The sequence below is a fragment of the Curcuma longa genome, chromosome 15, assembly GCF_044706935.1.
Source record: "Curcuma longa cultivar G26 ecotype Majalengka, Jawa Barat chromosome 15, ITB_CL_G26_1.1, whole genome shotgun sequence".
Classification (NCBI taxonomy): Eukaryota; Viridiplantae; Streptophyta; class Magnoliopsida; order Zingiberales; family Zingiberaceae; genus Curcuma; species Curcuma longa.
This window is the reverse complement of record NC_133875.1, coordinates 5,375,899-5,399,082: the sequence shown is the minus strand read 5'-3', so window position 1 is coordinate 5,399,082 and position 23,184 is coordinate 5,375,899. Positions and strand designations below refer to the sequence as shown.

Here is a 23,184-nt window from a genome sequence, read left to right as displayed (position 1 = left end):
GGCCAATTGGACTGTTGCATTAATTAGAGACCTCCAACATCCTCATGGACCTTTTGCTCTTGTACTCCTCTACCATTCCCTTGCAGCTCTCTAGCAATGGAGACTTCCCACTGAGAGTCATGAAGTGTTCTCGCTCCTCTTTGGCAGCTCTTCGTGTCGCCGTCTTCGTCGTCCTCTTCCTCTCTTTGACAACATGGATTCGGTTTTCAAAGGCATCCTCGAGGGAATTCTTACATCACCGTCACCACCATCGGCACCACCATCGTGCCATTACTGTACCCTCACCGCTGCCGGTCTCTGGGGATATAGATTCAAGATATGGAGTTGAGAAGCGGCTCATCCACACAGGACCGAACCCACTCCACAACTGAAAAGACAACTGAAGTTGACACCAGCTTGTGGATAGTCCCTGATTCATCAGTACTTGCATGCAGAGTAGGTTTGGCAGGCAATTCATCTTCTCTTGTTCTTTCTTTCCGAGATTTACGATGTGTGTCCTTGGCATTTCAATGTCTTCTTCCTGTGAAAGAAACTACAATGGAGGTTGTAAGCTTGAAGTAAAGTTGTCAACTTTTTTTAACCATTATGCTTTGAAGGTTGATGATGGCTCTTAAGTTTCTGGTTGGCATTATTACTTTTTATCACGGAATTATGTTTTTGAGAGCTTTTCATGAAGAGATCTAGAGCTAACCAATTAAGATCTATCAAATGGAAACAAATTAATTAAGAGAGAGGATGAAACGATAAGATTATGAATTCAACAAGCAAGGAAGATACAAGTTAGACAAACACCTAAAGGTAATGCAAAATACAATGTTAAGATTGCAACTAAGCACTAAACTTCTTTAAAAAGCACAAAACAATGTAATGAAGCAGGCGTAAGGAATGGTATATCTTTTCAAGTGAGAGAAGAAATTTTTTACTGACATAGGCATTATAAAAGATTTGTGTTCATATAAAGATGAAATTTGCCATAGATACTCTTATTTGATTGCATGCACTGAGCACCTAAAGTTCAAAATCTAATATCATGTATGATACATGGTAACAATTTACCTTCTGTAAATTCACATATTTCTTCTACCCTGAATGCATCTGGTCAACTGCAATAAATTCATGAGGTACCTGCCAAGTTGTATAGAGCTGCAATGATTTATTTTAAGCACCCACTTGTCGTTCCTCCCACTCATTCTTCTACTTGTTTCACTTTCATGTAACATAATAATCGACGGACAACACAAACCCCTCTATGGACATCCAATTCTAGTAAAACTCCAGCAGCAATGCCAATCTGCATCTCTTTGCAGCTCCAGCAAGTGTGGAGAAGAGCACTCCAAGCCATTAGCCATTAGCCATTACCCCCTGCCTGCAGCAGTATTGGCGGCCGTTCTACCAATGATTTGTTATCCTCTTAGAATACATATGAAGGGACTATTATGTTGCAGCAGCGAGGAGTTTAACACAGAACCAACCTTAAGCTTAGTATTTAGCAAAGGCCTGCAGATTAAACATCACATATCTTAGATCATATGTAAATCAGCCTCACTAATCTAGCTCCAAAATTGTTTATGAATCGTCTCCAGTACCTAATATATTCCTTTCATCAATAGTCTAGCCCAAAAATTGCTCATGAATTGTCTCCAGCACTGAATGTATTTCTTTTATCTCTGGATGCATCTGCTCACCTGCAATAAATTCATGAACATGCCCACCAACCTGTATAGAGCTGCAGCCAGGCAATTTAAGTATTCCTCTGTCCTTCATGCATTTCCTTATGCTCCTTGCTCCTTCACCATCTTTCCCTAATGTCTCATGGATATTTGACAGAAGAACATAAACACCACTATGGACTTCCGACTCTAGGAGATGCTCTGCTGCAACTTCAGCACATCGTGTGTCGCCATGATTCCAGCAAGCACTCAGTAGTGCCCTCCATGCGATTGCTTTGTCTGCAGGACTAACATCACCGGACATCCTTCCAATGATTTCTTGAGCCTCCTTGAAATACCCAGCTCGGCCAAGAGAGTCTACCGTGCATACATAATGTTCACTTTTGGGCTCAATTCCATAGTTGCTCATGCTGTTGAAAGCTTGTAAGCCTTCTTCCACTAGTCTTGAATGACTGCAAGCCGTCAATATGGCAACGAATGTTGCATCATCTGGTTTCACCTGTCCTTTCATCATGCAAGCAAACAGTTTAAGTGCATCCTCTCCATGGCCATGAATTGCTAGTCCAAGAATCATCACGTTCCAACAAACAGTATCCTTTGCTGTCATTGCATCAAATAGCTTCTTAGCCAAATTCAAGTTCCCACACTTTAGATACATATCCATCAGTGCAGTGCACAATTTGACGCTCATTTTCAATCCGGTTCGATTCATATACTGATGAATCCATGTACCAATATCTAGTGCTCCAATCTGAGCGGAAGCAGAGAGTGCCGTCACTAAAACTCCTTCATCAGGCTCCAAGCCCTCTGCCTGCATTAGACGAAACATAGACAGACCTTCTTTGAAACAGTTATTCTGCACATAGGCAGAAATGATAGCCCCCCAAATCCCTTGATCCTTAAGCGGAGATTCATCGAACAGCAACCGGGCATGCTCGACGTCCCCCAGCTGACCATAGCCAGAAATCATGACAGTCCAAGACACGGCATCTCGTTGCGGAATTCCATCGAACACCTGTCTGGCAGAAACGGCATCGCCGCCGCAAGCGAAGCACACCAGAGCGAGCGTGTTGCAGACGAAGGTGTCTGCGAAAAATCCAAGCTTTATGGTGTGGGCGTGGACCTGAGCGCCGGCTACGGCGTCCTTCAGCCCGGCGCACGCTTTGAGGACGTAAGGGAGGGTGTAGTTGTCCGGTGACAGACCGTCGCGCAGCAATCGGCGGTAGATGTGGAAGGGCTCGGCGTAGTGTTGGCGGACGAGGAGGGCCTTGATCATGGTGTTGCGGATGCAGAGAGTTGGTGCGGGGGTGTGGCAGTAGAGGAGGAGGGCGTGCCGGAGGCATCCGCGGACGGGGTGGGAGCAGAAGGCCAGGAGGCGGCTGACGGCGAAAGGGTGGGCGGCGAGGCCACCGGCGGCGAGCTGGGCTTGGGTTTGCTTCAACTGTCGCATGCTCTGGCATTTCTCTAGAAGAAGAAGGAGGCGGCGATTTCTGCTCGCCATGGAACGCTGGCTCGAGCACGCTCATGCTTCGATCGAATGCCAATTCCAACTCTTCTTCGCAGCAGCAACGCTGCGTCCGCTTCTTCGGTGAGTTTTAATAAAAAGATATTTTAATAATATTTGATGACTAAATTGAATTATTTTTAAATAAATTAAATCAGTTTTAACTCATTTTAATATAATTTTGACTATAATTATTACATAATTTTCAGTAGGTTAAAATAATTTTGATTAAAATTATTATAAAATATGTCGAACTTTCATAAAAGCCCTTATTGTACATGAAATTGGCAAAATGGCCTCCTTGACGAAGGAACAAGTCAAGTCAAGCTCTAAGTCAAAACTAGTGACGTCATTAGTCTTTACCATGTGACAGTGCACGTGATGGCCAACGTATTATTCACGAATTTGATTAAAATAATATTATAAATTTGTACCAAACAATCCAAGTCAATGAAAAGGTATTATATTCGATTTTCTTTTAAAAAACTATTTTAACTATGTTTTTAAACAATTTAAGTGAATTAATGATTTTTCAGTGTTAATTTTGCATTATTTGGCAAAAATTAATTTATATTTTTGAATGAATTATTTGGATAAATAATTCCGAAAACAGTATGAATGCATTTGTTTTAAGAACCTAAATGCAGTTTCTCTCTCTTCCTCTTCCGTGGAGGAGGAAGATCTGCAGCGAGGAAGATCTGGTAGCTCAAGATTTGCCCGCATTTGAGTCTGTTACGAGAGATCGAATCCGAGGATGCCGCTGAATCTTACCCTTTCTTCTGATTCCGATCGCGAGCTGAATGCTTGGCCGTGACGACCTTCCAAATCCAGAATTTTCAGCTGCCGGCACCTGATCTCCGCCTCCCGACCCGGTGTTGATGCGTTCGCCTGCCGCCCTTGGGATCTGGCAGCGGGCGGGTTTGGTTAGAGGCACTGCGGGCTCTGAATCTCCTCCTGTTGGCGCCGCCACGGCGACGGCAGCAGCGGTGAGGGCCGGCGGCGAGCGGCAGCTGGCGCAGTGGCCACGATGCAGATTAGATTGTCGCCTAGCATGAGAAGCATAACGATATCGAGCAGCAATGGGTTTATGGACTTGATGAAGGTGAAGGTCGCCGCCCGCCACTTCTCCTACCGGACCCTCTTCCACACCATCCTCATCCTCGCCTTCCTTTTGCCCTTCGTCTTCATTCTCACCGCCGTCGTCACCCTCGAGGGCGTCAACAAGTGCTCTTCTTTAGGTAGGTTTGAGGAACAACAGTTTGTGGATCTCGAATTACCTTTTATTTTTGACCAAATTGTAGTCGTGATATTGCTGATGACAAGATTTGATCTTTTGCTTTGAAATATAAACCGTCTGATTCCGTGGATCTAAACTTGCAGTTGTTCCATATGTGTGATCCGTGTTTGGCGTTTTATTGCGTTTGTTGTCGAATTTCTGTGGTTTAAAATTCGTCTGTCTGGTGCATCTTTCTCTCAATTGGTGGTTTGACGAATTAGCTATCGCATCTCTTTATCTTGGATCCAGGATTCAATATAGTTCTGCTTTTGGTGGCATTTAGTTGTTATTTCTGATCTCTCATTATTTGGTTATCGGCTGCCCTTTGATTCACTATTTGAAACACCTGCACTATTTTCATGTTGTTGATTTTTCTGGAGTCTGCCCCACGTTTTTTTTAAGTGAATGAATGAAATATTTTAAAGAAGTTTTAGGAAGTATCTAAGTAGATCTACTTTTCTGCTTGTAGTTATTTTCAAAAAGGCATAACTTCTGTGCATAATTATACTTTTGCAAATAACATTAATTAGAGATTTATTTGCTTCAGATTGTCTGGGCAGACAACTAGGTCCAAAGTTTCTTGGACGGAGTGGTGATGGATCTGAGGTAATATTTTCTGTTATTTGCTACTTAATCATCATTAGTATATAGTATTTTCTTTTTATGAAAATGCAAACTTACTTTGAATCAAATGAATGCATATTTCAGAAGCTTGTTAAAGATTTATTCAAGTTACTTGAGCAAGTAAATTCTGAGGAAATTCCAGATGGCTTGAAATTGCCTGAGTCTTTCAATGAGTTTCTTTCAGACATGAAGAACAACCAGTATGATGCCAAGACATTTGCTTTAAGGTTGAAGGCAACGGTATGAGAATTACTAATCTTTTATGCTCACTAAAAAACTACACTTCCACATACTATTATCCTCTATTGTCCTTATGAGTTGAAATTCCTTAGTGAGATCGACTTAGCTCTTATTAATTGTGAAACTGTTCTTTAGTATTTGTTAGGACCGATGGAATTAACATATCTCTACAATGATATGATATTGTCCACTTTGGACTTAAGTCTTCTTTTACCTTCTTGGTTTTTTACTGAAGGTCCCCACATGACTCCACATAGACCATGACTCTGATTTGATTATATCCCATTAATATCTTTATTCATGATGATTTTTAATGTCTGTCTTTCAGTTGGCAATCAAGAAAGGAAACAGTTATTCCTTGTTATGCCAACATACACTCATGTGTCCAACAACATGCTTTTTTAATTGAATTATATACACACACATATGTATATATTATTTTTTATTGGATTTCAAATATTTGTGAATTTGATATAATCATGAATCATCTATTTAGTTTAACATCAAATTTAGTCACTAAATGAAAATTTCAGTTGGAGTTACATGGTTTGTCCAAGATTTAAATCTCAAACCATGCTAGTGTTTTGGTCTTTGATTGGAGGGATACCATTTCAGCTCCATATTGCATTGTGTCGATACACTTCAATACTTATTTAAGCTATATTAGAAGAATCTCGACTGCTTTATTAATAAGAAAAGGAGCATCTTGTTTTAGATGAGAGCATTGGTTCCTATAGCATCCTTGTAGGATCAACCCCATAGTTTTTTTTAAAACCTAAATTAAATAATTCATATGCCTATCACTACGCCTCAATTTACTAAAAATTGGACTTGGATTGACACAATTGGAATTAGAATTTGTATCAGCCTTGGCGCAACGGTAAGGTTGCTCCCGTGTGGCCTAAAGGTCACGGGTTCAAATCCTGGAAACAGCCTCTTGCCAAAGGCAGGGTAAGGCTGCGTACATTGGATTCCCTCCCCGGACCCCGCAAGGCGGGAGCCTCGTGCACCGGGCTGCCCTTTTTTTATCAACACAAGATAAGGATACACATATATGGCTTTCATATGACTGATCACCATATCATGCATAAAAGGTATAATATGGAGACTTAGAGGATAATGAACCTTCATTGGTTGCCAACCACCCCTATATTGAGTTCATTGATACTCAATCTTAATAGGTCTAGCACTATGATATCATTCTGGCTTACATGTGTGTAACCTTACTCACATGTCTAGGAATCTGGTGTTCAAGTCAAGGGAACTTAAGTTTCACCATCACTAGGTACATCTCTACTATCATTGCAATATCAGTAGCTTCACAACTGTCAACATTGCTATCAATTTTTTTTTAAACTTCATATCTGATTATAGTATCAGAAGGAGATGATGTTTCATCACACTTGTCATGTTCTTGCTCATCAATTGTATGAAGTGGAATGTGAACAATTATCAATTTACGCTTTCTCTTTACCAGAGGCAGCAACAACTTTTTCTTTACTTTTGTCTCTCACCTTTGGTTGTGTTTGAGGTTAATATATTTAAGAAAGTTTGGGTCAAGATCAAGATTATAGAAATTCCTAGTTGAAAGTTGCATTGCATCATCATCATCTTCCTCACCAGCATCTCATCTAGCTTTTTTTAAAGGATTCAGATGGTCTTAGTGGATATATCATTGGACCGTCTTCATTCTGGATGAATCCAATATCGATAGATGAAGCCAATATCAAACGGATCTTTATCATTAGACTTTTGTTTTTCCTTCTCTTTTATTATGCCCACTCTTAATTGAAAATGTATATTATAATGAACATAAATTCATTTTTCAAGTGATGATAAGAGAGAATATTTTACATGAAGTTGTCTACAAGAGAATTGGTACTACAATCTTTTTTAAATTTGAGGTTGATCCTCCATATTGTAATCACCACTCTAGGTATAAGATAAATTATTGAACAAAACTAAAATAGCCTTCTATATAAGTTGATAATGAATATCAATAAATTATTCTATATTTACCAATATCTAATTTATTTTTGCATGACATCCTGATCTTCCATATAGTTGAAGAAAGACAGGTAATGTATTAAGCAGCAAAACTCTTTGTAGAAATTTTTTTTTCTTCCTTTATATCATCAGTTATTCTGGCTGATGAAATATGATTTCTTTTAAATTTTACATAATGTGTGACTTAAACCAATTATTGAAAAAAAATAGTGAATATTTATAGAGGTTTATTCTTTTTTGCTTTTCTTTGGTGCAGATGGAAATCATGTATAGAGAAATAAAAAGATCTAGGCTAGCAGAGCAACTGCACAAACATTATGCAGCAACATCTATTCCAAAAGGATTACATTGTCTCTCATTACGGTTGACTGATGAGTATTCATCCAATGCCCAAGCACGTAAACAGTTGCCACCACCTGAGTCGCTACCTTTGCTCTCTGATAATTCTTATCATCATTTTGTTCTCGCCACTGATAACATTCTTGCAGCCTCTGTTGTGGTTACTTCTGTTGTAAGATCTTCAGTAATGCCAGAAAAGGTAGTCTTCCATGTCATAACTGACAAGAAGACCTATCCCGGAATGCATTCATGGTTTGCCTTGAATCCTCTTCCCTCTGCTCTAATTGAGGTGAAAGGTGTTCACCAGTTTGACTGGTTAACAAGAGAAAATGTGCCTGTTCTTGAAGCTATTGAAAATCACCATGGTGTCAGAAACCACTACCATGGGAAGCATAGTATGGGAACCAATGTCGCCGACAATCCAAGGGTCTTTGCTTCAAAATTGCAGGCAAGGAGTCCTAAGTATATTTCTTTGCTCAACCATCTACGCATATACCTACCCGAGGTAAATTAGTCATTATGATCCTTTTGCTTCATGATACCATCTCTACAATTACAAAATTGATCACACAGAAACAATACCATCTCAAAGTGAAATTTCCAGAAGATCCTCCTCTTTCTAGTTTATGCCTCTCTGTGCTGGGGACTTGGCTTGAGGCATAAGCTAAAAACTTAATTTTACTATTCAACGTCCATGTTATTGGATGCATCATCCATCTCAATCCCATTTCACTCCCCTTTCCTTATTTCTTGACTCTTTCCATTTTTATCCTTTGACATAAGGTTAGAAAAAACAAAGCTGGAAAATGTGGAAGGAGCCTTATGTCACAGGGTATAATTTAATGATATGTTAATCAACCATTGAGCTGATAGAACAATTTTTCTTTTTGTATAAGCACCAGACAGGCATTGCCTTGTAGATATTAGATCACTAAATTTCCCCAAGACCATGGCTTTCATTACTTGTATTGTTTTTCACACATATATTAACAATCTGCAACCAAAAGATGTATTCCTTCTAGAGTTAGTCACATGGCAACCAATGTAGTTGTATTGACAAGCGGTAGGTACCTTCTTGAATTCATCAAGTTCTAATTAAAACATAGGAGTGAAAGCTTTATGGCATGAGTGGATCGCATGCCATAGATGGAACATGATTTGCTTAAAACAGTAAGCAAGGGAAGGGAAGATGTGCGGAAGTAATTAAAACAGAATTTTGCGTACCCTATGTCAGATATATGGGGCTGAAAAGCTGGCTTATTCCTACATGTGAAGCATTGATAGTGGAAACCATGTTAGGACAAATATATCTTCTTTATATATCCATAACGACCATGCAATCACATACAATATGTATTATCATTAGTCCATAACCATAACCACAATACAGTAATCAAGCATTTCAGATGTTGAATATAATGCTGAGATGCATAAACTTAGATTTTCAACATGTGATGGTTGAAGAAATTCCTGCCAACTTCTGTATATAGGTTAGGAGCATGTATAATGATCATGAAAGACAAAAGCAACATTGCCTAAGTGTATAAGATTGTCAGCGACTAACAAGAAATAAATAGTTCTTGCTTGTTTCCTTTAATGTATTATGTCCTTTCCTGATTGCTACAATAGTTTGTCTGCATTTTATAGTATTCATGTTTGCAGACCCATAGATGACCATGATCAGGAATGACAATATTCAAACACCTTGAGCTGCTAATAACATAATGTCATAGTTCACATTTAATGATGAGTTCTCTTCAGAGATGATTTCTGAAAAGTGGTGATAATGCTCTTGCTACTGTTTCTAAACAGCTATTTCCCTACCTCAACAAGGTGGTGTTTCTTGATGATGATATTGTTGTTCAGCGTGACTTGTCACCGTTGTGGGAAATTGATCTTTTTGGTAAAGTAAACGGTGCTGTCGAAACTTGCACAGGTGAAGATTCATGGGTTATGGGGAAACGGTTAAGGACATATTTTAACTTCTCACATCCCCTTATAGCCAATAAATTGGACCCTGATGAATGCGCATGGGCATATGGGATGAATATTTTTGATTTGAATGCCTGGAGAAAGACAAATATTAGAGAGTCATTTCATTACTGGGTGAAGGAGGTAATAACCTCATTAACATCTCTTTTTTTTCCCTAGCTAATGCCATGAATTTTCTTTCTGGAAAGAACTAGATTTTCTTTCATTCACTTTTTGTTTAACCTTTCCAACTGCTTATGAATTAAATTTGTAAGGTTAAATTATTTAATAAAGTAATTGAGTTTTCCCTTGTAAAGAAATTTATCTGAATTTTATATTTTGGCATATTGGTTTGTCTCTAATGTTTCTATAATTCATTTCATGGTCAGTTTAATGCTTCTTCACTCTGATTTTAAATGTGAGATCAATTCTGAAATTCATCTGAATTTGTTTACTTTAGCATATTGGTTTGGTTCTAATTTTTCTATAATTCATTTTCATAATCAGTTTAAATGGATCATTCTTCACTCTGATTATAAATGTGAAATCAACTCTATATTTATTGGCTTCAAATTTGAATTCATGATGTTGTCATCACAATACACAGACACATCATGCATTTCTAACAATCTATTTTGGTTTTGTCATTGTTATTGGGATTTGGTTGGAGCTGTCTTCTACACTTTGTTCATGAAACCTCTCTATATTTATTGGCTTCAAACTTCAAGGATAAAAGGCTTTGTGATTGAATGGAAATGAGTTCTGGACTCGTGTGTTATCATGTTACATTATCCCCTTGGGTTAAAAGAAAGTTCTATATCAGTACAACCCAACCATGGTCTATGGGTTTTTGACACATAAAAATTAGGATAGATGGATTTTTGAGTTTACTAGGAGAGAGAAGACAATATTATTATTCTTATAGTCCTGATAGATAATTAATTGATAGGCATTAAGATTGGCATGTGCATACTGAAAAGTGACAGATTCCATGATTAGAGAAGTTAATTGATTTCAAGGAGTGAGGGTTCAAGGGACACCGAGGATAACATAATCAAGAGTTTTAAATGACTATGGTTAACCATTGAATGATCTTGTATCCAGCTCAATGGAGAAAAAACTTCAATTAGATAAAACCCAAATAGTTGGGGGCATGTTGATTCTTTTTGTAGACTGCAGAAGAAAACAAATCCTACTTTTCCCTATCTAGTGGATCCATTAGAACAAAATAAAACCAATTCCAAGAGAATAAGCTAAAAAAACCTCTAGCGCTGATATATCATTTTGTCCCACTCCATTAATGACATAACATGGATAGTCTTTGTAAAATTTTATAGATGCTGTTAAAATTGGAAGGCCACTTTACTAAGTCATGCCCTGGTGCTGATTTTTTTTTAATTTTTTTTATATATATACCAAATCATGCCCCAGTTATAAAATTTTCACATATTACTCTTGGTTTCATGTATCTCAATGTAAGTTGATTTATAAATTAGCTTGTGACATGATGTTGGAGCAAATATTAAGCATTTGAATTCTTAGAATTCCTTCCATCCTAGGATGGCTCCCTTCACACCTTGAATTTGCATAAGCTTCAAGTTTTTTTTGACCTAACTGATTTTCAAATCAAATTGTATGGTGAAAAATGACAACATTTAAAATCATCTTGTGCAATCAAAGCCTCAATTATATGCAAAATTAAGGTGTGGGATAATCCAAAATAACCATCTTATGTTGGAAGAAACTCAAATTTCTAGTTTTGTCCATAAATCATGTTAAGCTGATTTGTAGCTCTGCTTGCAAACCATTTTGTATCTTCCAACATAGGAGCTCATTTTGCAAAATAATTTGCAAGTCAAAATTGCAAGTTTATGCTAAATAAGGTGTTAGAAAACCTTATAAACCATCTTATGTTGGAAGGAACTCGAATGTCTAAATTTTGTTTAGAAGTCATTCCACAAGCTTGATTTGTAAATTGTCTTGCAATACATTCTTTTCAAATTTATGCAAAATTGAAGTGTGGGAGACCTCTTAATGGCCATCTTCGATTTGAAGGAACTCAAACATCTAATTTTTATTTAGAAATCATCCTGCAAATTGATTTGCAAATCAACATTATTTTGTTTTTTGTAAGAACTTGAAAGCCATGGGAAATCAGGGGAAAATTATGATTTGGGTGTGATTCAGTAAAAAAACAAACAAACAAACAATAGTGGACCATGATTGGTAAAATCACCAAATTTTAATTTACTTGGGTGAATTGTCTTAGAAGTGGTTGCATATTTTTTCACCTGAGATTTGTTGTGATTGCCTACCAACTCAAGGCTCATATTAAGTATATATCACCTTTAGTCTGTTGTGTTACATGATAAATGCTTGAATTTTACTGTACTTTATTCCTGTTGACAAAAGTAAAATGCAATTTTCTCATGGTAACAGACATGCATCAGAAAATGCAACCTGTGACAGACCCCTTTATTTATATGTATATTTTATTTCCATGTATTTGGAGATGGCCCCCAACAGAAGTTGCTTTCCTAACTAAGCATGTCTGCCTAAATCTCTCTCCTTTTCATTTGTTTTTCTGTGCCAATGCAGAATTTGAAGTCTAATCTGACACTATGGAAGCTGGGAACATTGCCACCGGCCTTAATCGCATTTAGAGGTTATGTGCATCCCATAGAATCATCATGGCATTTGTTAGGTCTAGGCTATCAGGAGAAGACAAACCTTGATAGTGTGAGGAAGGCTGCTGTGATCCACTACAATGGGCAGTGCAAGCCATGGCTAGAGATTGGATATAAGCACCTACAGTCCTTTTGGACGAGGCATGTAAACTATTCCAATGACTTCATAAGGAACTGTCATATCTTGGATCCACAATAACGGTCGGAAGCTAAAAGCCTGCAGTGATGCCTATTTTTCACTCAGTATCCGATGAACAGCCACTTGGTAAACCAAGAACACGGCTCCATAGTTGTGCAGTTGAAACAGAACCGATGTCTCGCAGCTTCTGATCTATCAACTGCAATTCTAGTATTACAACTCTATTCGTTCTGTAAGATAGTAGCAATCAGTATTTGCCATGCTAAAGGGGTAGTTCTTTGCACAATACTCGATGGTGCATTGCCGTTGTATCCCGAGGAAACAATCAGCTCCTTATTGCTAGAGCCGGAGCATCTGATCACGACAAGTACATACCGAAGAGAGAATCGATCTTGGTGATGTTTTTTTTCTTTCTTTTTCAAATTTGTTTTGTGTTTATTTATTAATCTACTTAAACATCTCCCAGTTCTTTATTCTACCTCTAAATTTAGAGGCACGGATGTCGCCTTTGAAAATTGGGGAATCTTAGGTTATAAGATATTTAAATGTGCAGTTAATTTTTTAACTCAAGAATGCTTTCACTGGCTTCATTGTTGATAATATTTATGTTTCACTTGTCTCATGTTCTTGCCAAGTTCTTGTCTCATTTATATGTTTGAGGCATGTCAGGCTTTCATTTGGTAGAAAATCAGATATTTTTACGTGTTTGAGACATTTATTCAATTTGCAGCTCAATAATTGTGATATTTTTATAACAGTATGATATTGTCCACTTAAATCTACGCTCTCATGATTTTATTTTTTGGATTTTACTCAAAAAATTTCATATCAATATAGATATATCTATCTTATAATCTCAGGATCGTTTTCATATATTTTCGTTTTCATATATTTTCAATGTGGAACTTTGATTGTATTCTAACAACATCATTCTCATAGTTGAGATCATCAAAGACAGACATTGAACTAACTTGGTTGAATTGCTTAATTCTAAATGTATCTACTTCAACATTGAACTAACTTGGTTGAATTGCTTAATTCTAAATGTATCTACTTCAACAAAAGGTGGAATTCATCATTTCAGTGGCCTCACGATCATATGTGAGGAGGTAGATCATCAAAGACAGACATTGAACTAACTTGGTTGAATTGCTTAATTCTAAATGTATCTACTTCAACAAAAGGTGGAATTCATCATTTCAGTGACCCCACGATCATCTGTAAGGAGGTAAATCGAGAAGTTGCAGTTGGCTATGACGAAGAAGACATTGTCTCAGTTTCATCAAGATTCAATCCTTGTCCATTTCAGCAAATTTATCCCGTCGTCACCAATTTAATTATATCTCAGAGATAATTTTAAATATATCTACCATCCTACTTAAATTGGAATGCGAGGACGAGAAAGATAGGCAAGAAAAGATGTTGATTAATCATCTTTGAACCATAAAGTTAGTAAAGGTTAAAAGAATACAAGGGAAAGAAAGAACAACTCGCTAAATCATCTACTAAAGAAAGAAAATGCTTATGTGCCTTGATAATATTAAAAAGCATCGAGTAGGTTCGAGACCTAATGATCCAATTAGTTAAAAGTGACTTTATTTTATAGAGAGGAATTGACTAAATAATATTATTAAATTTAGCAAAATAAATAATAAACCTAATGCTAAGTTTGCCTTTTCAATCAAGCTCTTTTAAAAAAGGGTTTTACAAGTTCATCTTATCTGATTCAATATTGGTAATTGAAAAATACTTAAATAGTCCATTAAAAATAAAAAAACATCTAAAAAAATACTTATAAATCCTAATTTTATATTAATTCAATCTGTCATTTTTTAGGAGGTTGTTTTTAAATCCAAGCTTCTATCTTCGTTTCACTTTTTTGAATTAATAACTGATTTTATCTGGTTTAGTGCAAGCTTCTATCTCTTTATTAATCCATCTTATTTGGTTCAACCCTAATAATTGAAAATGGTTAAATTGGTCACTAAAAGGATTTGATGGGCCTTTTTTTTAGCAAAGCAAAAGTAGGGGTGTAAACGAGCCAAGCTGCTCACGAGCTATTCGAGTCTCGGCTCGAAAAAAAGTTCGTTTGAGTTCGTTCGATTAAGTTAACGAGCCGAGCTCGAGCCTGATTTCGAGCTCGAAAATATTATCGAGCCGAGCTCGAGCTTAACAGTATTTGGTTCGTGAGCTCGCGAACATGTTTGTTTAAAGGCTCACGAACGTGTTCACGAACATGTTCGTTTAAAGGTTCACGAACGTGTTTGTTAAAGATTTTTAATATATATATATATATATATATATATATATATATATATATATATTACATGAATTATAAATATTATATATTAACGAGCCAAGCTCGAACTAAGCTCGTTTAACTTTTAAACGAGTTATTTTTAAACCAAGCTCGAACTAAGTTCGTTTAACTTTAAAACGAGCCTTTTTCGAGCCGAGCTCGAGCCGTTCACGAACTATTTAATTTCATTACGAGCCGAGCTCGAGCTTAAGAATTAAAGCTCGAATCGAACTCGAGCCGAACTCGAGCTTAGGAAAAACGAACCGAGCTCGAGCTCGAGCCTCTTACTGTTCGGCTCGGCTCGGTTCGATTACACCCCTAAGCAAAAGTGGGTTACTGACCGACGTCTAATTTTACTATTTAATAGTATATAATTATTTAAATATTTTTTAATATATTATTATTTTTCATTTAAATTTGAAATCGGTCGGGTGCGTTATAATAATTATGTAATAACGTGAATTCTATTCACGTTGTAATAGTTACAAAATCATAACTATCATAACGTGAATTTTTACCATTCTTGTTTACGTTATAAAAAATTTAAATTGTAGTCGTTACAAAATCTTAACTATTATAACATAAATTTTTATTTTTTTATGTTATTGTAGCTATTAATTATTACAAGATCGAAATAGTATTAAAGGATTGTTAAATAATTATTCATACTTTTTGCTATATATATATATATATATATAAATGATCATAATTAAAAGAAGTTTCGTTTTTAATTTTTTTAATTATCATAATTAAAAGAAATTTTCTAGGGGAGTGTCTATGCAGTTTAGAGACTGCGCGTATGGATTTGTAAAATTCCAAGTCCGAGGTCGTTGCTTAATTTGTAAGCTACGAAAATTGGGCGGAGCGAGGAGGCGAGGCGAGGGGGATGAGGCCGAGTGAATGAGAGATTCTCCCAATCGCCGGATCCTCCTCGCCGTCGCCGTTTCCGTCGCCGCTTCCATTTCACTCGTAGCTCTCCCTGCACCTCCTGCGCGCCCTCCGCCTTCACCGCTGTGCCCGATCGGCATCAGCGAGGTCGGCGACCGCACAACAATGTCCGAGGCAAGGGTCTACGCCGATGTCAACGTCCAACGGCCCAAGGAGTACTGGGACTACGAGTCTCTTACGGTGCAGTGGGGGTAAGCCACACCTCGAGCACCTATGTGACGATGATAAATACTCGTTTTTGTCCTAATAAATTTCTTTAACCCCTATGTCGATCGATATAGAGGATTCTTTACCTTGAAGTGATTATTGGTTGTTTCTTAAATCCCTCGCGCCATCATGTTTCACGTTTATCCCTATAGTTGATTGCTGGCCATTTAGATTTTTTTTTTGGCGTCACATGTAGCCAATCCTAGGCTGTCACTTTACGAGTAATTAGTTTTTCTTGATTGTCATTTTATTACCCCTGTAAGATTTCCCACAAGGACAAATTTTGTTTACTTATCTTGACCAATCTATTTCTTCTTTGCAACCATTTTTTTTGGAGTTGCTAGGGTCTACAGTTAAATGAATTTGTCATGTATTGGGAGTTGTACAAGATAGATTTGGAATGTACCGCCATATGAATATGATTGAATTCATTCGTGATGCTTTTGTTGAGGATAAACAAGCATTTAATTTAGTACATATGAACTATATCCAAACAAGTTTGTGTTCATAGCATATTGGCTAGTTAATAGGTCTGAAGTCTGCAATTTGGTTGCAGGATAAGACCAATTGCAAGATACTGTAAGCAGTGAGTTCTTTTCAGCAACATACGTTCATGGGTCTGCTACAGGGACTTGTATTTGAGCTCTTCCACGTACTCCTTAAATATAATTAACTGGTAGGAAAAAGCTAAATGGTAATACTAATACCTGAGCTAAAATCTCTTTTCAAGACACAACAAATGACTTTAAATTCTTTAAGCATCAATTAAAGTAAAAGAAATGTTAGCTTATTTGGGATGCTAGGTAGAAGTAAAATATTATAAGATTTACAGGCCGTCTAACTATAAGTTATGTGAAAGCTCTCCTAAAAAATCATTATTTAGAAAAAGAAGGTAGTCAAGGCCAGAGGGAATACATGTATCTATTTTCACACAAGACATAAATGTAACACCAAATTTGAAGGCGTTTAAGTGAAGAACTGGTTGACAACAAAGATATTTGAACACAAATACATCGACAACATTGACATTTTCATGACAATTGTGCTTAATATCAACATCAGAATTCACTATGTTCTTTTGCCATAGTGCAAAGCAGGAAAGCTTGGTGAAGGTGGTGCAACACAAGGAATCACAATCTCATACAGATAACAAAAATCATTAAGAGGAATATTATTAAATTGATTAAGATGTGTGATTGAGGTCAGACTCCAATCCCCCCAAAAAAAAATTGAAACTACTTTTAAAATACTTTTAAAAATAAATAATCCTATACCTAAAATAACTTGGATTAGATTCAGAGAAAAATCTCCTATCCTCTAAACAGGATAGTTACTCGATCAAAAATTAACTTAATAAACTAATTCTCCTAAATAAAAGTGTAAAATAAATTTTTACAAAGCCAAACTTTTAAAAGTTAAATACACAGTATGTATTAGACGGGATGACAAATACAAAAGCCAAAACTCTTTGGGGTTTCTATGATTTTTGGTTATGTAGCTTCTAAAAGTTGTAACCTACATATAATATGCCTCACAGCAATATTTTGTTGTTTCCTCCATATGTGACAATCTGCTTTCCTTTTATTATTAATATAATCTTAACCTGGTGGTTCATTTAATTGTAGCCAAGAATAGTATTGTTGTGTTTGCATATGTGAGTAGATGCTAATTTTTGTGATGCCATTGGTTAGTAAGAATCTTGCATCATGCAATTTGTGCAGTTCTTTGAGTCTTTGCTAACCTTTTGTATGCACTTCATCTCAGAAACCAGGATGACTATGATGTCGTTCGCAAGGTTGGCAGAGGGAAATATAGTGAGGTTTTTGAGGGCATAAATGTTTCCAACAATAAGAGTTGCATTATTAAGATCCTCAAGCCTGTCAAGAAAAAGAAGGTACTAATGTCATTGGTAATTTATTATATGATATTAGAATTAAATATCTTTAGATATTCCACTGTAATCTCCACTGGTAAAGACTAGAAGTTCAATTCCAGAATTCCCTATTACTTGGAGTTCAAAGTGAAATCAAATTTTCTGTCTTTCTAAAAGATGACATGAGTTATTTTGTTCATTGTTTAGGTTCTTAATCAAAGGATCCAATTTAACTCCTTGTTAAATTAAGGCTGAAACTTAGAAAACAGTGTGAGGTACTTTAGTCAAGGTGTAATCGTGGCAAATGGGAGAAAAGCGGAGGGAGATATGTAATTCATGCTTCTCCTTGTTATCCAGCTTATTGCTAATCTTTCTAAATCTATTCACTTCTGTAATTGTATAATCTTCGAATGACTCTATAATGCACAAGAAATGTTGAACCTTGGATGGAATAATATTATTTCATGAATAACATCTTTACAAGTACTTGACATTCAACTTAAAGAACAGACTTCTGAATGTTGGACCTTGGGTGAAAATAACATATTTTCTATTGCTATAGCTCCATGAAACCATTGTATGTGCAAATCATTTAAGTGCTAGTTGTGTATAGGTTTCTTGGCTAAGTTAGAAAGTAATAACTTGAAGGCCTTTATTATCAAAAACTTTCTATACTTAAATATGGGTGATGATAATATTGAAAATGATTATATTGTTGTCTGCTGCTACTGCTTGGTTTGTATTCAACATAGCAAAGAATAGGAGTTTGAGGTTTGCAGGAAAAAATTCTAGATAACACTTTTACTTTTGTCACTTGCAAATGGCCTGTACTTCTTAAGTTTTTTGTTAAGCAATTTACTGTTAATAAAATCATTAATTATTATACATATGAAACAACCCATGAGTCCCAACACTTTCAGGTCATCTATGTATGCCCCTCATCCTGTCATTTGGGTTATCATGCCATTTATTTTGTGTGTTCATTCTCATCTGCCATTGCAAAAATGTTTACTGTATTTTATTTTGATTGCTTTATATCTACAGGTCAAGATGTAACCATCAGCAACTGTGTGTTCATTTTTTCATGTGCCATTGCGAATAGTGTTTACTATGTTTTATTTTGATTGATTCAGATCTATGGAGACTTCATGTGTATTTCAACTAAAAATTTCTTGGTTATTGGTTTCCTACTGTTGCAGATTAAAAGGGAGATAAAGATCCTTCAAAACCTATGTGGCGGTCCAAATATTGTTAAACTTCTTGACATTGTGAGGGATGAACATTCTAAGACCCCTAGCTTGATATTTGAATATGTCAACAGCACAGACTTCAAAGTGCTATACCCTACACTGTCTGACTATGACATCCGCTACTATATCTATGAACTTCTCAAGGTTCTCTCTACTAATCTCTCCTTTCTGGTCTAGCTGTCACATGTCTTATTTTAACAACATTTAACTATCTGCTATATTACAAATCAATCATTATCATATTTCATCAAAAAAAGAAGCTAAACTTGATGGTTTGCTTAATCAGGTTTCATAAATATTAGTTCATCAGTCAATTCCCACCCTGTCTTGGTGTATGCCAATTTTACGTTGTCAGGTATTGTTGATGCTAGTGCTAGTGTTTTCTCCTTGATTGTTTCAGGCATTAGATTACTGTCATTCAGAAGGTATTATGCATCGGGATGTCAAGCCTCACAATGTTATGATCGATCATGAGCTTCGGAAGCTTCGGTTGATAGATTGGGGGCTTGCGGAGTTCTATCATCCAGGCAAGGAGTATAATGTTCGTGTGGCATCAAGGTTTGTCTGAGTTTATGCAGTGTTGGTGCAGCCTACACTATATTCATGCTGTTGTGTTCACACAATGATCAACTAACTCTTTTCCTAGCCCTCTACATTGTTTATAATTCCATGAGTATTATATTTTAAATTTCTGTTTATATGAATACTTTGAAATTTGGATGTTTGTTATCTTGTTACATTAGGTACTTTAAGGGACCAGAACTTCTTGTTGATTTACAGGATTATGATTATTCCTTGGATATGTGGAGTCTTGGATGTATGTTTGCTGGAATGGTAGGTTCTTTCATACATCTAGTTTCAGGAACTGCATGTTAATTTCTGACAGGTGTTCTTCTATGTCTAATTGATGCTTTCTTGTATCTGTCGTGATCGTAAATACTGCAGTCTATGTGATTGCAGATATTTCGCAAGGAGCCTTTCTTTTATGGGCACGACAATCATGACCAACTTGTGAAAATTGCCAAGGTAGTAATCAATCGATTCAATTTAATCTTCTTGTTTTAAGTGTTTCGGTTCACTTGCTTCACCCATTCCCTCTTTTCATATTTTACCTTAGTCGTTAATCTTAAGGTAGATATAATGTAAATATTAAATAATTCATAGCCGTGTTTTGGGTGCCAGGCTTTTCTTTCACAACTATAAAACTAATGCATGTGAACTCTGTTTTCTTTTTTCCATTTCTTTGATATTTTGCTATAGTGTATTTGTTATTATGGCTTGTGGTTGTCTTTGATTTTGATAATGTGATTCTACGATGTATTGACATCAGAAATCTTTCTATGTTGTGCTGGTAATTTATTTCAGGTGCTTGGAACAGATGAATTAAATGCTTACTTAAACAAGTACCAGCTAGAGCTTGATCCACAGCTTGAAGCTCTTGTTGGAAGGTTAATTTTAAAATTGTTTTCTCCCCATATGCATGTTAACTTGGTGTTTTGTGTTGTTGATGCAACTGATATGATTATTTAGTTAAATGATCTATTTGAAAAACAGTAAATTCTACTCTAAAGTTTATTAGCTCTGTGTAACCTATACTAGTATTTTCCCCTACCCTTACAATATGCAGGCATAACAGGAAGCCGTGGACTAAATTCATTAATGCAGACAACCAACATCTAGTTTTGCCAGAGGTGGTGATACTGTTGCCAAAGCTTATCCCATGAATATATTTTCAATCCTTTCAAGTTTTAGTTTGATTAAAATATTCTACTTGTGTATCTGACATACAGGCAATTGATTTTCTTGATAAGCTTCTTCGATATGACCACCAAGATAGGCTCACAGCAAGGGAAGCTATGGTATCTTAGTTTATGTTACTGTCCAGTTTTTTAAAAAGTTATCCAATCTAATTTTAGCCTGTGCAAGCTATAATTTTTACTATCGTGTCCTCAATATTCAACTTTAATTATCATATCCTTATTCTGCTATTGAGTTGGGCTAATATTTTTGAAATAGCATCTGTTTATTCTGTCATCTTGAGGATCCAGATGCTTTCATCTAAAATACTGCATTCATCCACTTGTCTGAGAGACTGATTTTAAACAATTTAAGTATGCGCTACATTGACAGTTTCAGAACATTTTTGACCTACTGATCTAAGGTCGAGTTCATAATTTTCATAAATTATGAAAAATTTCTAGTGTTTCAGGTGGCACACTTACGATGTTTTGGCCTTGTGGTCAATCAGTATGCCAAAGAATAAGTTTGTCTTGTGTGGATTAGATCTCTCCATGCTCTTCATAGTGTAGAGTTGCAAGGATGACCTATAATTTAAAAATGAAGCTGGAATACATGACATCACTCTGGTGACGCTTATACTGATTTTTGAGCTTTCTAAATCTATTTTTCCCCACTGCTCACTGATCGTCATACCTTGGTGATGTCTCACACAAACTCAAATACTAGCAATAACATGTATTATTTTTACACCAGATAGATCAAACCCTGTACGTGTATCATGTAGCTTTTCCAATTCGGCTATTGTCAAATCCTCAGATATTAACCAAACCTGTTAGCATAGTTTGAACAGTTCCAACTCTTGTGTCATACACAGACTTGCTTATTCAGATCACCATTAATTTTTGTATGATGGTGAAGACCAATGCAATCTCCAACGAGTCTCCCACATTTAATGAATGTTTTAGCTCTTGTGCTGCTTTCCTGACTGCTAATACGACTCTTGTATGATTTACAGGCACACCCATATTTCCTTCAAGTTAGAGCTGCAGAGAACAGCAGAAGTTACACTTAATAATGTTAGTATTTCATTCCATGGATTCCCATGTTAAAAATGATACGTGATTCATGCCGTGTCGAGTTGACTCAACCAAATTGTCACCCAAAAGCCAGCCATTTAGTCGTATATCATTTGTGCAGATACAACTTGGTCAGGCCAAGATTGCTTGTTCTTAGTTTGAACATTCACCAATGAATAGGCACCGAAACCAATGTCCCGACCACAACTGTCTACTACTCTGTGTCTGTATTCATACATTTACTGGATACCCTTGCATGCGAATCTTTTAAATTGGATGTGTTCTTAGTATACTGTGGAAACTACAATTTAGATAGTTGACATCAAATTAGCTACTTTTGTTGTCATCACTCTTAGCTAAATCAGTCTTCTTGAGAATGCATCATGCTTCAGAACTACCCATGGGATGTAACAAGTTAAACTGTGGAATCTTGATACTTTTGGCTAGAAATAATAGCATGCTTGAATTAATTCTATTAAGTATTTATCTTCCAATGTGTCACTGTTAGGTTGAAGTCTTTCTTCTAGAAGTATTATTTGTATGTATCTGTAGAATAATAATTGGACATTGGACTATTTATGTTGATCATGACTTGTGAGATTTAATATTGATAGGTTTTAGTCAGACGAAGCCCAGTCTAAGGAGATGTTAGGCCACAAAATTTCCATGTGAGATGGGGATTCAAACACTAGAAAAGTCACCCTCTGAAATCTAATCTATCATGCTTTTACATAATATTAAAACCAGAGCTATTCAATTCTTTATGCTACATAAAGGTAAAATGAAGCAATTCAAAGAATAGTCTTTGACTCTTGTGTATGGATCTAGCCCTTCGCAATCTCGACAGCAACTCTTGCTTTCAAAGTTTCACGGATCTCAGCACGATCAGTGTGTTCGCGCCTCTACGGTATCCACACGAACACTGAGATGGAGAAGAATCAAACTGTGGTGCTAGCCACAAGACAAGGTTCGGCCAAAGGTGGAAGAAAAGAGGAAGAGGGAGAGCAAAAGTATCCAACAACTCTTCATCAAGAGCCTCTCACCCCTTTTTATATCCCACTATGGGATATGAAGGATGAAGAGTTTTTTTGGCTTTTAGTGATCTAAGGAATTAATATTTTATTAACTCCCATGCATCTCATGCATGAAGATCTTTCTCCTCTTTTAATGAAGATCATGCATCTTATGCATAATTTTTCTCTTCTTTTAAGGAAGATCATGCATCTCATGCATGATAATCTTTTTTGATAAATTCGAATTGGCTTGTGTGACTTGAGTCCAACTCGAGTCTCATACAATCTGAGTTGACTTGAGTCCAACTCGAATTCAACTAA

At 36.4% G+C, this 23,184-nt stretch overlaps 3 protein-coding genes across 5 annotated transcripts; 2 read left to right on the top strand and 1 right to left on the bottom strand.

Annotated features, from left to right (window-relative positions):
* Positions 1-356: 356 nt before the first annotated feature.
* LOC141845754 (pentatricopeptide repeat-containing protein ELI1, chloroplastic-like) lies at positions 357-3,171 on the bottom strand. The gene is made up of 2 exons (XM_074733755.1): positions 1,057-3,171; positions 357-532 (listed from the first exon to the last, which is right to left on the bottom strand). The coding sequence occupies exon 1, from the start codon at positions 3,169-3,171 to the stop codon at positions 1,612-1,614; it is 1,560 nt and encodes a 519-aa protein (XP_074589856.1). The 3' UTR covers positions 357-532; positions 1,057-1,611.
* Positions 3,172-3,871: 700 nt separating this feature from the next.
* Positions 3,872-13,151, top strand: LOC141846207 (putative galacturonosyltransferase 13). Its single transcript, XM_074734203.1, has 6 exons — positions 3,872-4,412; positions 4,998-5,056; positions 5,159-5,314; positions 7,578-8,165; positions 9,473-9,775; positions 12,230-13,151. The coding sequence occupies exons 1-6, from the start codon at positions 4,202-4,204 to the stop codon at positions 12,515-12,517; spliced, it is 1,605 nt and encodes a 534-aa protein (XP_074590304.1). The 5' UTR covers positions 3,872-4,201; the 3' UTR covers positions 12,518-13,151.
* Positions 13,152-15,588: 2,437 nt separating this feature from the next.
* Positions 15,589-22,483, top strand: LOC141846130 (casein kinase II subunit alpha-2-like). Of its 3 annotated transcripts, none has more exons than XM_074734125.1 (11): positions 15,589-15,895; positions 17,676-17,805; positions 18,984-19,178; positions 19,435-19,592; positions 19,778-19,868; positions 19,995-20,060; positions 20,400-20,482; positions 20,662-20,725; positions 20,825-20,893; positions 21,790-21,850; positions 22,465-22,483. In XM_074734125.1, exons 1-10 carry the CDS (start codon positions 15,657-15,659, stop codon positions 21,844-21,846), a joined length of 1,152 nt encoding a protein of 383 aa, XP_074590226.1. In that variant the 5' UTR covers positions 15,589-15,656; the 3' UTR covers positions 21,847-21,850; positions 22,465-22,483. The 3 variants fall into 3 exon arrangements, with proteins under 3 accessions (XP_074590226.1, XP_074590224.1, XP_074590223.1); XM_074734123.1 differs by lacking the exon at positions 22,465-22,483 and adding an exon at positions 21,972-22,122; XM_074734122.1 differs by lacking the exon at positions 22,465-22,483 and having other exon boundaries at positions 21,790-22,122.
* The last annotated feature ends 701 nt before the right edge of the window (positions 22,484-23,184 follow it).

What these genes read in the sequence shown, in the direction of transcription:
- LOC141845754 (XM_074733755.1), bottom strand. Translation starts at nt 3,171, where the DNA reads ATGGCGAGCAGAAATCGCCGCCTCCTTCTTCTTCTAGAGAAATGCCAG.
- LOC141846207 (XM_074734203.1), top strand. Translation starts at nt 4,202, where the DNA reads ATGCAGATTAGATTGTCGCCTAGCATGAGAAGCATAACGATATCGAGC. An exon ending in CAACAAGTGCTCTTCTTTAG is followed by an intron (nt 4,413 to 4,997) that starts GTAGGTTTGAGG and finishes TATTTGCTTCAG; the next exon opens with ATTGTCTGGGCAGACAACTA. An exon ending in GGAGTGGTGATGGATCTGAG is followed by an intron (nt 5,057 to 5,158) that starts GTAATATTTTCT and finishes TGCATATTTCAG; the next exon opens with AAGCTTGTTAAAGATTTATT.
- LOC141846130 (XM_074734125.1), top strand. Translation starts at nt 15,657, where the DNA reads ATGAGAGATTCTCCCAATCGCCGGATCCTCCTCGCCGTCGCCGTTTCC. An exon ending in TCTCTTACGGTGCAGTGGGG is followed by an intron (nt 15,896 to 17,675) that starts GTAAGCCACACC and finishes ACTTCATCTCAG; the next exon opens with AAACCAGGATGACTATGATG. An exon ending in ATATCTATGAACTTCTCAAG is followed by an intron (nt 19,179 to 19,434) that starts GTTCTCTCTACT and finishes TGATTGTTTCAG; the next exon opens with GCATTAGATTACTGTCATTC.